The sequence below is a fragment of the Bolinopsis microptera genome, chromosome 2 (assembly GCF_026151205.1).
Source record: "Bolinopsis microptera isolate Bmic1 chromosome 2, MBARI_Bmic_1.0, whole genome shotgun sequence".
Lineage (NCBI taxonomy): Eukaryota > Metazoa > Ctenophora > Tentaculata > Lobata > Bolinopsidae > Bolinopsis > Bolinopsis microptera.
This window is the reverse complement of record NC_087073.1, coordinates 12,860,483-12,873,973: the sequence shown is the minus strand read 5'-3', so window position 1 is coordinate 12,873,973 and position 13,491 is coordinate 12,860,483. Positions and strand designations below refer to the sequence as shown.

At 38.0% G+C, this 13,491-nt stretch overlaps 2 protein-coding genes across 3 annotated transcripts in view; both read right to left on the bottom strand.

The window, feature by feature from the left end:
* The window catches only part of LOC134811191 (long-chain-fatty-acid--CoA ligase 6-like), a 35,970-nt gene extending 25,234 nt beyond the window's left edge, over positions 1-10,736 (bottom strand). The window contains exons 1-2 of one of the 2 annotated variants that reach the window (XM_063817941.1): positions 10,608-10,736; positions 9,937-10,022 (exon numbers count right to left, since the gene is read on the bottom strand). In XM_063817941.1, the coding sequence (XP_063674011.1) occupies positions 9,937-9,989 (53 nt within the window). In that variant the 5' untranslated portion in view covers positions 9,990-10,022; positions 10,608-10,736. Of the gene's footprint in view, positions 1-3,936; positions 4,010-9,936; positions 10,023-10,607 lie in introns of those variants that run through there. The other variant, XM_063817942.1, reaches the window with a different exon arrangement.
* The window catches only part of LOC134811195 (phosphatidylinositol transfer protein alpha isoform-like), a 67,986-nt gene that overhangs the window by 52,791 nt on the left and 1,704 nt on the right, over positions 1-13,491 (bottom strand). The gene's annotated exons all lie outside the window — the stretch shown is intronic.

Below are 13,491 nucleotides of genomic sequence, written 5' to 3'. Positions count from 1 at the left end.
ACACAAGATGAAATATATGACTCATACAACATGTACACAATACATTAGAATTTAGATCGTGTGTGGGAGTACGTGAGGTAGGTGATAATGAGATATCGAGCAGAGGTAAAACAAACAATAGTGCGGGGAAGAGGGCCGCCAGGGCAAACATTAACAAATTACACCGCAGCAAAATGCCTGAAACTGCTCAATCGACTTCCTTAATGTGCTGGCCACGCGGAGCACACAAACGGGACACAACTTCAAGAACATTAGTCAAGTAGTGCTTTATAGGGGGGACTGAAGTCAGGGGCTTGAAAAATTAAATCACGAGACTATATATAGTCTCGTGATTTAATTTTTTTATATCTATTTGTCTAGCCTGCCACTCGCTGCTTCTCTTGTTGTTCCTGCTTTAGGTTAGAGTTTAGGACGTGACAATCTATCTGACAATCTACCTGACAATCTACCTGACAATCCACCGGACAATCTGCCTAACAATCTACCTGACAATCTACCTGACAATCTATCTGACAATCTACCTGACAATCTACCTGACAATCAACCTGACAATCTACCTGACAATCTACCTGACAATCCACCGGACAATCTGCCTAACAATCTACCTGACAATCTACCTGACAATCTATCTGACAATCTACCTGACAATCAACCTGACAATATACCTGACAATCTACCTGACAATCTACCTGACAATCTACCCGACAATTTACCTGACAATCTACCTGACGATCTACATGACAATCTATCTGACAATCTACCTGACAATCTACCTGACAATCTACCTGACAATCTACCTGACAATCTACCTGACAATCTATCTCAACCTGTAGCTCAGCAAACTGGTGAGTGAGCAGAAAGGCCGTTAAATTTGTTTTATCTTGAGCAGTTCAATAGAAAATGCACAATCGAAAAAAGCCTAACTGTGATGCCTGATTGAAACTTAGATGCCTTCAGAAGCAGTGACCCCACTTAGCCTATCGAAAGTATCCGAATTACAAAAAGTAGGAAGAAATAATTGAGTACTAATCATGACAAGCTATGGCACACGGAACACATATTTCAACATTCTTTCTAACACATTAATATTGCTAAATAGGGATAATGATAATATTTTCGAGACAAAAAGCTTCCAAGAAATCAAAAAGTCGGGATCACCTTATCTTTACAGTGGCTGACGAGTAGTTGAAATGACAAATCAAGGTTTTGTGTCACGGAGCACATTTCTCTCCGGGAGCAAGGTAGCAGCCTCCAGCCAGGCCTTCACATGAACTGATGAAGAAAGAGCATATCTGATATATTCAGACTGGCATTACATACTTGATTACAGCCCATTCATTCTATGTAATTGTATTGAATTCTAATTGTAAAACTAAGGCCTAGGGATTTGATATATAGCGGTAGAGTTGTCGGCGAAAGGCAAACAAAAACGTAACGCTGAGTGTAAAGGTGAGGTAAAATTACACGTGTTATTTCATTACAATTTACAAGGTGCCCTGTGAGGTGTTGGTTATCTCATTTGGGGCTAGGGTGGGACACAAAGTACAGGACCCAGTTCTCAGGAGAGTTGAGATATTCTCGAGTACTCACTACATCTTCACTAAAGCTCAGTGAATTGGAGTGATCTACCGACTAGAAATAAATATGAGCTTTTATACGACACAAATAAATAGAGGATCAATGTAATGATAACCTAGGATCGTGAGAATAAGAGCCACTGAGGTAAAAGTCCAATTAATCACAGATAACCAATTAATTTCGGATAGTAATATGCGAACTTTTGTCGGGCTTCTTTGCGTTGAAACAGTGCATCTGTGCATTAACTGACGTGATATCATTGTCGTTAGAGAGGGTGTATTTGCACCGATGATTGTGCGGCTTCACATGCACCCTCCGATCAGATGGGTCAGGTCACGTCTGACAACTTATCAAATGAAAGGCCTCTCAAAAATAAATATAGGATCTTTGAAATTCTAATGAAAGATCAAGAAATTAAATACCACAGTTATCAAGAAATCAGGATACAATTTGCGACAAGTGTGCAGACTTGATGGACAGCGGGCAGCGTCAAATTACCTACTCAGCAGCATAATTCAAGAGTAGAATACATAACAATGGCAATTACATGCCCCAAATTTGAATGCTGTACTATTGAGTCACCATGGTGACTGACTAAGGGTTTCCCTTAACGATCTGGCTGTGTTCCACAGAATTCCTAATAATTCCGAATAATTTATACATATTCTGCTATGTACTTATATCTTTATATGGAATTTCTAAGCATTATCCACACTTATATCACCGGCAAGCAGCAACTTTAAAGGTACTTAGAAATTAGTGTATACTAAACCATTATTCTCCCGAGGGTTCAAGATTCAAGTTTACCTACTTAACTCTTTATTCGGCTGAATATACCGAGATCCGTAGAGGCTAAGAAGAAGGATGTCCGGGGAACCTTGCACCACCAAATTCCTCTTAATGAGCAAAAAAAACAGCCAAGATAAAGTTTAATCAATGTAGGAACCAGTAAGGTATCAATTTTGTCCATCAAATAATCACATTCGTGTCTTGTACCAAATATATCGTCCCAATAACCAAAGATTGCGACATGCTAGACTGGCCTGATACTATTTCAAGGCATGACAATATGACATTCATTACAATATAACTAATTAATCATGAGCCAACTGGCAGACCATGTCAACATTTGACGTTAAATTATCATATTTGTGATAATATTCGCATATCCCCTGGCCACCGGCCGATGATAAATGAATCTGAGGGTGGTCATGAATGTTCATGAGGTCGTGTATTTGACTCAACCTTTGGACACAGTGTAACAAATGCATGTCACTAATCAAATTACAGTATTGTTCGTTAGGCACAGCTTGTGCAGGATAAGGTGTTGCGTTTTTACTGAAAAGTCTTCCGAAGAAAACACGTTGAGAAGGGCCCCGTAGCTTATGGATCAGTTGTTACAGTGTAAATGAAAATCAGATGATAAAACCATATGAAACTGTTTCTGGGTATCTTCGCACTGGATTTAGGAGAAATAGGTAGTATAATACCTGTTAAAGAAGAGTAATCTGGGTTCCGGCTAGGAAAAATACGCAACAAAAAATGTAACAAATTCTTAGTAGTATTGGTACAGCTGACAGCTCTAAGGCTTAACCCAGAGTGCATACCATCACTCACTCAGCCGCCAATACATGAGTAAAAACAGTTTCAGATAACATTCCCCGGTACAACTAACACCAGACAGTTTGAGAAAGGCGTGGAATCTATGAGCGAAGCTGTACAACCACAACTAGCTGGTAGGTAATGTGATAGGACCTGCAGGAGCATAACGACTTGTTGTCATGAATCATAATCTTCCTAACAAACTCATTGTTATCCAATTATAACAGATTAAAAGAAGTGTGTTTTGCCAAAAATCTGGAGACATTTTTCAATTGGTTATGTTTAAAAATTGGTAATTTCAGGATAATGATGAAATGTTTTGAGAAAAAACCCGGATAATGACTCAGTGATTCAGGAATTTTGTAATGATCGGCCCGTTATGAAAGTCTGAAATATTGAGGACAGGTGAGTAATACAAACGCCTATCAAATAACATAATTCTGATTAAAATAATAATTTGATACGTACGAGGGAGAGACTATATACTGCAGACTTGGAGCAGAGAACAAGATTAAGGAGCAGACAGAGACAACGATCGTGGGATATATGGTTTGTAATAATTCAGGTTATTTGTAATGATTTATGAACAATGTATTTTTTGTGATAGTGAAGTTAAAGCAAGACTAGTGTGATTTGTGAGTAAAATGGTAATACCGAACTTGGTGTTATTGGATTACTAAGATAAGAAATTTAATTATCGGAAAAATTATTACTGTCTGTTAAATTCAAAACGTGCATTCTTTTAACGGTACCTACTTGTAATCTTTAGCTTTATCAGTTTTCTGCTTGCCTGCACAGTTCATACTTCATACGGTTTCGCTACAAATATCTCTGTATTAAACTTGCTAATATAGTGAACAACCAAGCGGACGGAAATGAAACTCGTTGAAACAAAGAAGAGACTGAAGACTGAAGAGGCAAAATAAACGAATGAAACACCACTTGTATTGCGGATATCATATAATTGTAATTGTAATTGGCTAAGTGCCAAGTCGGAAGATCGCGATAATATTTTATTTCACTTAAAGACAGAGTCCATGAGGTGAGGATCTATTATCATACTTTCTGTCGCAAACATCAATATTAAATCAGTAAGCAGTATATTTTCTTCCTAGCCCATTGAAAATGGAAAGCAAAAGTCAGTGATCTATAAAATATGATAGAAAATAATCATGGTAATGCTATGGTAACTCGTAACTTATTGGTTTACAATGATAAGAGATAAGAAAGTATTGGTATCAGTTGCAGTGATCAGGAAAACTTCGTTATATTTCTGAGCTGGTCTAGTGATGATGAAGATTTGAATTGATATTCTTGAAGATACACTAAAACACTGCGCAACAAATAAAACAATACATGTTTTATGCACGATTACAAAGCATCTTGAAATAACATCGCATAAAACTGGCGACATAGTGCAAAATAAACAAATACAGCCACAATTTAACATTTATGCAGTGAAAAACGACGTTATTTTAAAGTAAAGTCATATTTTAAAGAGTACTCTGTCCTACCCTCAGTAGCTATCCAATGATGATCAAACTTCCCAAATTACGTTCTACGGAAAATCGGAAAGAAAACACAGACGTATGGGGCTCCTATCTTATCCGTCCCATCGCAAATTATAAGGGGTAATTTGAGTAATATCATTACCATGACCGTACATGGATATCTTGGTATGTTGGAATTTTGCAATAATAATTATTGCCTAAAAGATTAACTGCAAAAGAGTGCGAAAGTGGAATTTGGCACGGATATAATGTGTCACCAGCCTTCCGTCATAGCTGTCACCAAAGTGTGATGCAGTTGTGTGGAAAGGCGGAAAGAGAAATGCAACGGTGTTATTTTCAGGGCGTATCTACAACTGGACTTCCTAGAAAAAAGTTCATAGTGGGAAGTTCCTAAGAGTAAAAACAGTCACACTTTGGTGACAGCTATAACGGAGGCTGATGACACATTATATCCGTGCCAATTTCCATTTTCGCACTCTCGGAGCACATTATTACATTCTTTTAAAACTGTGATAATGTGCTCCGAACCATGTATGTGATGAACAATCACAGTGCAAAGGGCGGTGTGTAGTCCGAGTTAGGTATTTTATTAAAAGGAGGAATTGTTAACACAGCATTAGCCGAATTTTTATGAAAAATGAATTAAATAGTTGTCTAATGACTGTACCTGGGAATTATCGGACCGAGCAGAGGAGCGTTGAAGAAGGAGCAGTACAGTATACTGACAACTCAGTCAACAATTAACCAGCTCTTATCCCTTATGATTAAATACGGAACAAAATAAACAAGGGTGTGGGGAGGCTGCCGAAATTAACTTCACATGTAAACTGTAAAGTCCCGCTCTAACTCCATTGTTTTAAGAGACTACTGTAAAGTCCCGCTCTAACTCCATTGTTTTAAGAGACCACTGTAAAGTCCCGCTCTAACTCCATTGTTTTAAGAGACTACTGTAAAGTCCCGCTCTAACTCCATTGTTTTAAGAGACCACTGTAAAGTCCCGCTCTAACTCCATTGTTTTAAGAGACTACTGTAAAGTCCCGCTCTAACTCCATTGTTTTAAGAGACTACTGTAAAGTCCCGCTCTAACTCCATTGTTTTAAGAGACTACTTCACATGTAAAGTCCCGCTCTAACTCCATTGTTTTAAGAGACCACTGTAAAGTCCCGCTCTAACTCCATTGTTTTAAGAGACCACTGTAAAGTCCCGCTCTAACTCCATTGTTTTAAGAGACTACTGTAAAGTCCCGCTCTAACTCCATTGTTTTAAGAGACTACTTCACATGTAAAGTCCCGCTCTAACTCAATTGTTTTAAGAGACTACTTCACATGTAAAGTCCCGCTCTAACTCCATTGTTTTAAGAGACTACTTCACATGTAAAGTCCCGCTCTAACTCCATTGTTTTAAGAGACTACTTCACATGTAAAGTCCCGCTCTAACTCCATTGTTTTAAGAGACTACTTCACATGTAAAGTCCCGCTCTAACTCCATTGTTTTAAGAGACTACTTCACATGTAAAGTCCCGCTCTAACTCCATTGTTTTAAGAGACCACTGGACGTGTTGAACGTTTTGACGGGCTAGTAAGAACGAGTTTTGCAAAGGATAACGAAGGTAACCAGGTAACCAGGTAACCAGGTAACCAGGTAACCAGGTAACCAGGTAACCAGGTAACCAGGTAACCAGGTAACCAGGTAACCAGGTAACCAGGTAACCAGGTAACCAGGTAACCAGGTAACCAGGTAACCAGGTAACCAGGTAACCAGGTAACCAGGTAACCAGGTAACGAAGGTAACCAGAGCTCGACAAGGTCCAATGGTAATGTGGACATAATTGTAATCTTATACGCATCACGGCATCATGCTATACCAAGAAGTCCAAGTGTCAACAATAGCAAAATCCTTGAACGGAAAGATGTCAGTTCATCGCCAATTTGGCCCCGTCGAGTTTGCAACTGTTGGGAAGTTGGCATAAAAACGTCAATATGGCACCGAGAGTTGCTGGAGTTGGGTATTCTATGTAAGTTAATTAAAGGCTAAAGTTTAAAATCAAAGTACCACAGGTGGGGTATAACACTCGAGGCGGAGTAATGCCGGTATTTTGGCTAAACTATCAGAATAGCATAGGGGTTGTGGTATGTTAAAAGTGAGACGCTAGGTCTATCTTCCGGGAGAAATCTGCGTGAAAATAACAAACCAATTCCCTATTCAATATAGGTTTGTACACTCCAAAACAAGACAGCCTCTCAACTGGATGATTCTGTTCGTGTAATTAAAAGTTAAAAAGTTACAAATTGCAGGTCGACCACATCGAATATGGGTCACACTAAGGAAGGGGTGGAGAATCAACAAATAAACTCGTTATTGGGAAACAACGTTAACATTCTAATCGCCAAACTTTAATTGTTATACAGTTCTCGTTACTAATGTATTACTACTCACTATTCCATGTTAATATAAATGTTACGGTTGGTATATTGTAACACAGCTGAGGGTTACAACCCTTTCTGTTTTGAAACTAGATACGATCAATAACTAGATATATCGGGAGAGAGATATGAATAACGTACCACGCTATCCCACATTGTGAGTGCAATTCATCGAAAAAGTATGATAAACATGGACAATATTTGACAAATTCTCTCACAAAAAACTGTGCATAAAAATACTGCACAGTAAGGGAAGCACTCAAATAATGAGCAGTTAATTGTAAGATGATCGTTTTTATGGGGTTAAATTTCGGGGAAACAATTTTGAGGATGATATGACTACATATTAGAAAAATAGAGAAAACTTAATCTTTGAATTCGATTTCGAACTAAAAGGCTAATTCACACGTCGGGAAGGAAGAACATGAAACTAAAATTGAAAAATGTTTACTATAATTTAGTTCTGGCCAGGCTCCAGTAAAGGTGGTGTTATACAGAAAAAGGAGACCACTACGACAGGAGTATTAGAAGTGGGATGGAAGCTGTGGTAAGTTCCGATGAGTTTATAATTTAGTAGCACTGTTGTTGTGATTCCTGAAATAAGGACATCAGCACAAATTTAAACTAGATCTACATCCGACACAAAATTAGGCAAGGACTTGAAAAGATTCATTAAAGCCATGTTGCTATTAAAACTATATCGCCGAACAGAAAATAGGTATCAAATTGCAACACGGCGTTAGACTAATGACTAATGCGCCAGCTTATGAGCTTAGACCATGACAATAGCTGGACAGTTTCCGAGCATTTCGCATTGATACGTTAATACAAATCAATCTCTTTAACAATGAATTTTAATCTTTCGGTACCAAACAAAGCCATGGCAGAAATTCACTAGCAGACCATTTTTATTCTCCCCAAATACGGTACAAAATTGGGATAACTTGTCCACACAATAGTCTGACGGTTAAGCCTGGATAACTTTGTCACTTTTTGGTGAACACTGGTTAAGTGATGATCCACTGTCACCATGGATCACTACTCAGTAGTGGTGAAAGTGGTCCACTTATACCGAGTGCGGTCCACTTTTGATCACCTTCTCCTTCCAAATTGATATAACCAAAGTGACATGTAAACAGCAGATGGTTAACAAGTTATTAGGCTAGTGTACAGAACCTGTCTGGTGTTTAAAGTAGAACCACAAACTCTTATCTACAATCTTAAAGTACTGAGAGCACTAGTCCCAAAGGAGTGCGTGTGTGACAGTGAAATGTGTCACGTGATATCAATAACAACAAGGAGGAGACCAAATGATAACCAGAGAAGCATGAATACCTTACTCGGGAATATTATAGCGGGTTAATTTATGACTGGGAAAATTAATGACCGGGAAAAATATGGCGGACTTTCCCAAAACCCGCCAAATTATCCCGGTCATGTATTTACCGGTGGCCGACCTATCAAGTTTTTTTTCAGAAGTCAACAAATTTTCAACCGAAATTTCTGTTTTTGTTACTTGTTAAAGAAGTTATTTCAATTTACAGTTATTGATATTACTCAGAAATATAAAAAAAAGACACGTCTATTTAAAGGAAAATAAATCTAAGCAATAATAAGTCAAATCTTCATTAAAGCGTATTCTCATTCACATTATCGCTAATGTCCCCTGGCCTCCATTATCATTATTGATATCCCCCTGAGCTGCTGACCGTCAAATTCGAAATTGTATTGTTGTCTTAACAAGACTTTCATTTTGTCCGCTAATGGGGCTACTGCTCTGAAGGTCAGCCGGAGCTTAATTTCCTGCCCACCGCTTGGTATTGGGGAACGTCTTGGCTTTGCATCTTCAACTGCTCCAGTAATCAATCCACCGTGGACCATGAAATAGTGGCACAGTTTACTCACTTCTAGCGGGATGTGGCCACAAGTTACTTTAACGGGAAAAACTCCCTCTTTCTTTAGTCTACACACTGCACACGAGAAGCGATCAATCTTTAGAGACATTATTATTATAATATATATTATTATTATTTTCGTTTTCTTCTATAACATATAAATTGTTTTCTTCTCTACGATTCACTGATTCATGGGCAAGAGAAGTGAGAATCACGGTCCACCCTGAAATCTGATTTCTATAACAAAATTGTGATTTTTATAACGAAATTATGGTAGCAACCGCCAATAAAGTTACAGCCCTCCATCCACTGCTTCAAAAGTCTTCTCTAGCACATATGAGACTTCAGGTAAAATATGATGATCACCACCCCCTTGGAACCCCATAATCTGAGTCGGCGGGTTTTTTTATGACTGGTAAAATTTTTGACCGGGAAAAATATGGCGGAATCTTTCAAAACCCACCACTTTATCCCGGTTATAATATTCCCGAGTAAGGTAACCAAAATAAGCATGAATTGGATCTGGTTAAGCTAAAAGTAAACCTCCAAAAGTTAAATTGGAGGGTAATATGTTAAAATTGTGAACCCTGTCAAGGGATTAATGGCAGGAAGGGGAACCCTGTCAAGGGATCAAGGGCAGACATAGCTGGCACGCCAGCTATGTCTGCGGAATGCTATCTTTCAAAGCTTATCTTTAAACAAAAACTGCGCACCAAATTAATTGTTGGCAGGAAAGTTACTAATTGGACGCCCGTCAACAGAAGATGAATTTCTGTTAAAAACATAACGATACTTAGATACTTATTGTGGTTGTACGAGCTCAGGTCAACTTCATGAAAGTGACAGTGTTTGTTGTAGTGATGTGTCTAATCGGACAGAAACTGAACAGAACCCTGGCAAGTAGGAACACATAGTTTAAACACTTACTTCGCTGAGCTGGGACAGTCGCTGGAAACTTTGGTAGATTGGTAGGAGCCCATACTCCCGCTTTGATTAGAACACAGCAACTTTACCTACAACAGATTGGATTGATGCTATTTGCAGGTTCACGATATATATTGGTCACAGAACATGCAGCTCTGATATCAACAAACATTTTAAGAGTCGCCAGAGTTAGACACTAGACCGCTGGGTTATTTAATCATGCTCATTGGTTCGCCTTTTGGCAAACAATAACAATATCGCCCATATATTTTATTAGTCATAAAGGCGCGATGTAAGCAAACCATTCTGCTCAAAACAAATTTCACTGCATAAGATAGGCGAGTATGACTGATGTGATATAAAGACTGTATGCCTGAACTTGTGATGGAGTTGAAGGTTTAGGGAGGCCATTGTTTGTAATTGGTCACGTGTTGTTTAGATAAAGCTCAGATTAGCATTTAGCTTTGACACTATTCTGTGAAACGTGTGTGGCAAGATGGTCCACAATAGATATTATGCAGTGCACTTACACAATGCGCCACGTATTGAGGGATAAAATATATAATTGTTATGATATAAAATATATAATTGTTATGAGATAAAATATATAATTGCTACCACTATTCAGTCCTCTTACCATACAAGAACAAGACTTGATATTGAACATAACCCACCTGTTTAGGAAACTCCTCGCAGCTCGTCACTGGAATTGTAATCTAGACATTGTCTCACATCTTCTTTGGGCTGAATTTTAAATCCAAGTTGTCCGTACCAGCCACAACAATCACATGCTATACACCGCTACAAGAATAAAGACATTAGTTGTCACCAACGAGACAACGATAGTAACATGAATAGTCAATAACTTGCAGATAATAGCAGGACAGGTACAAAATGAGAGAGTGTTCGAGTAAATATAAGAAAATCAGGGGGGATTGGTACCCCCACCTGCTGCACAATACACTTGGAGCTTAATGAGGGTTAGTGGTAACAGCTTCCTCAATATACATCTTATACATGTCTAGATCGGAGTTCAGTAGCCGCCGGCCTCAGAGCTGTTCCAGCTGTTTTCTACATGCAAAGCATTGCACACAATCGCACTGAATAATGGAGCCAGGTTGCTATGGTGATTAAGGCACGACACATGGTACAGCCGTGTAACACTATGGACCTGGACCAGCACGTAAACTTCATTATCTTCCACAATAAACCGCGGCACAGCCACTAAACAGCCACCCTCATTTAATTCCAATGGTACAGTTAATATTTTATCCAGAGCGGTTGTATATTGTTGTGTTAAGAGCCGTGATACAGGCCACAGGGCACATGCGGATTGCGGATGGCACTTGAATGCTGGACCCCATTGTTCATTATGTGATTGCTAGGGGAGCATATATAAACCTGATAGCTTATTGAAACTTTAGTAGTTCTCACAATAAATTAGTTTTACAGATCTGTGTATACCACTATAATGAGAAAAATTTCACTGAGGTGACAATATAATATTGCACTATAATTATACTGTATGGTAATAATATATTGCTATGTACAGCTTCCACCCAGTACCTATTTACAAAGTGTTTCGACGAATATTTAAAGGGGGTTAAGAAATCAAATTAGAATTATAATTATAATTAGAAAAAAATTTACACAATAAAATAAGAATACCGAATAATTCAATTTGTTCGATCATCAAATGGCTCACATGGTCCCTTTTCAGCCTTATTTGGGTAATTTTCATGATTCAAATTGTATTTTAGCGATAGCAATGAGGACGGTAAACAGTATCTTATTTCAAGGGAGGACTATGACAGAATTTGATCAATTTATTGGATACGCATAAAATAACAAAACAAGGGTTGGCGATCAACAGAATATAAATTCAGATGTTAAGAAAAATGTTGCCTAAAATTTCATCTCTAACTTAATTACTGAAAAGAGCCACATAATGATATCCCATCTTAACTTAAATCCAATGATGATTTTACTTAGCTAGTAATCTAAATACACTTCAAATGAATAAACATACGTGAAATTAAAGAAGGACGATGTAAATACAGCCAATGTAGATACAATGTATAATTAATAATTCTCAATAGGTTGAGGTGAACAGTGAGTAGATATACTATATTCACGATTTTCCTTTCACCAGATCTTTCTCCAGATATTCAGCTTCCAGTACTTCAATCTAACCGTGTCTTGTGCCATCCACGTTGAACTCACTTATTGGTGATCAGTGTAAAAAAATTCGGTTAAACAGTGAAATTTGGGTCAAGAAAAGCTGGTACCTAAAATTTTCCTACCAGTAGGACATTTTTCATAGTTTTACTTTTATCACAGCGTTCTCCGGATATTCAGCTTCTAGTACCTCGATCGTGACTTGTGTCACTCACACTGACCTCACTGATTGGTCAGTGATCAAAAATTCTATCAAAACTGTGAAATTTTGGTTAAGGAAATGGCAGAAAAGCTTATATCTAAATTCCTTAAAAATATTCCAAAACGTCCCCTTCTATTCCGATGATTTTCCGTTTGTCAACACTTTCTAAGGCAATCTAGCTTTTAGTACTTCAATCGTGGCTTGTGCCATCCACAATTAACTCACTTATTGGTCATTGTAGAAAAATTCAGTCAAACCGTGAAATTTGGGTTTTAAAAAGCTGGTATCTAAAAATGTCCTATTGGTAGGACATTTTCATGATTTTCCTTTCTCTGGATATTCAGCTACTACGTTTTTGTACCTAAATTACACAAGCGCTACTTGCCAGATAGAGTATCGACACAAATGCATGAGCACTTGTGCGGTTCACTTATGCAACACTCATATTGACATCAGGCAATGGTTCAGTTCAATTATGGTAAGGACACAGCCTGTCAAAAACCCTTTTCACATGATCCGTCGACACCGCCTGAAGGTGACTGCATAAAGTGTATCTAAAAGTGTATAGCGAACATATTTAACAATTTTATAATTAATAATGACTGCAACCTATAGTAACAACTATAAACAGAACCCCTAATGTCTACTAATATATAACAAATTTCTTCTAGTTCTTATATGAGCCTTGTCTTTAAAAACCTAACTGAACTAGCGTTTCGGTGTGTGCAAAAGCTTTCAGGCACGCGCATTCCTTGCCCTGTTAGTTACCTGTCCTTCCAAACCCAAACTAGCAGTCATTAGTCAAGGACAAAAAGTCATACACCAAATGGGCATTATATTTTATGAATTGTTTTACATCTTTTTATTCTGTAAAATGTGCTAAAATTAAATTTCTTGTTTCATTGAAAAAAATATATAATAATAATAATGTATTGCGAGCAGCTATGACTTAAATATCGCATGACAATCATATAACTTAAAACTTAAATTTTACTGGAATATAAGGAAAACAAAATTAATGTCAGACCTGTTGCCACTCCCTGGGAGTAGCTTCAGCTCTGGTGACGTCACAAAATCTCCTAGTCGGCATACGACACGTAGGGACTACGGGTGGAAGATGAATAATTGATATTCCAACAGCATCTTGTTCCCTGCATTGTGCTGATTCCGGGAAGCAT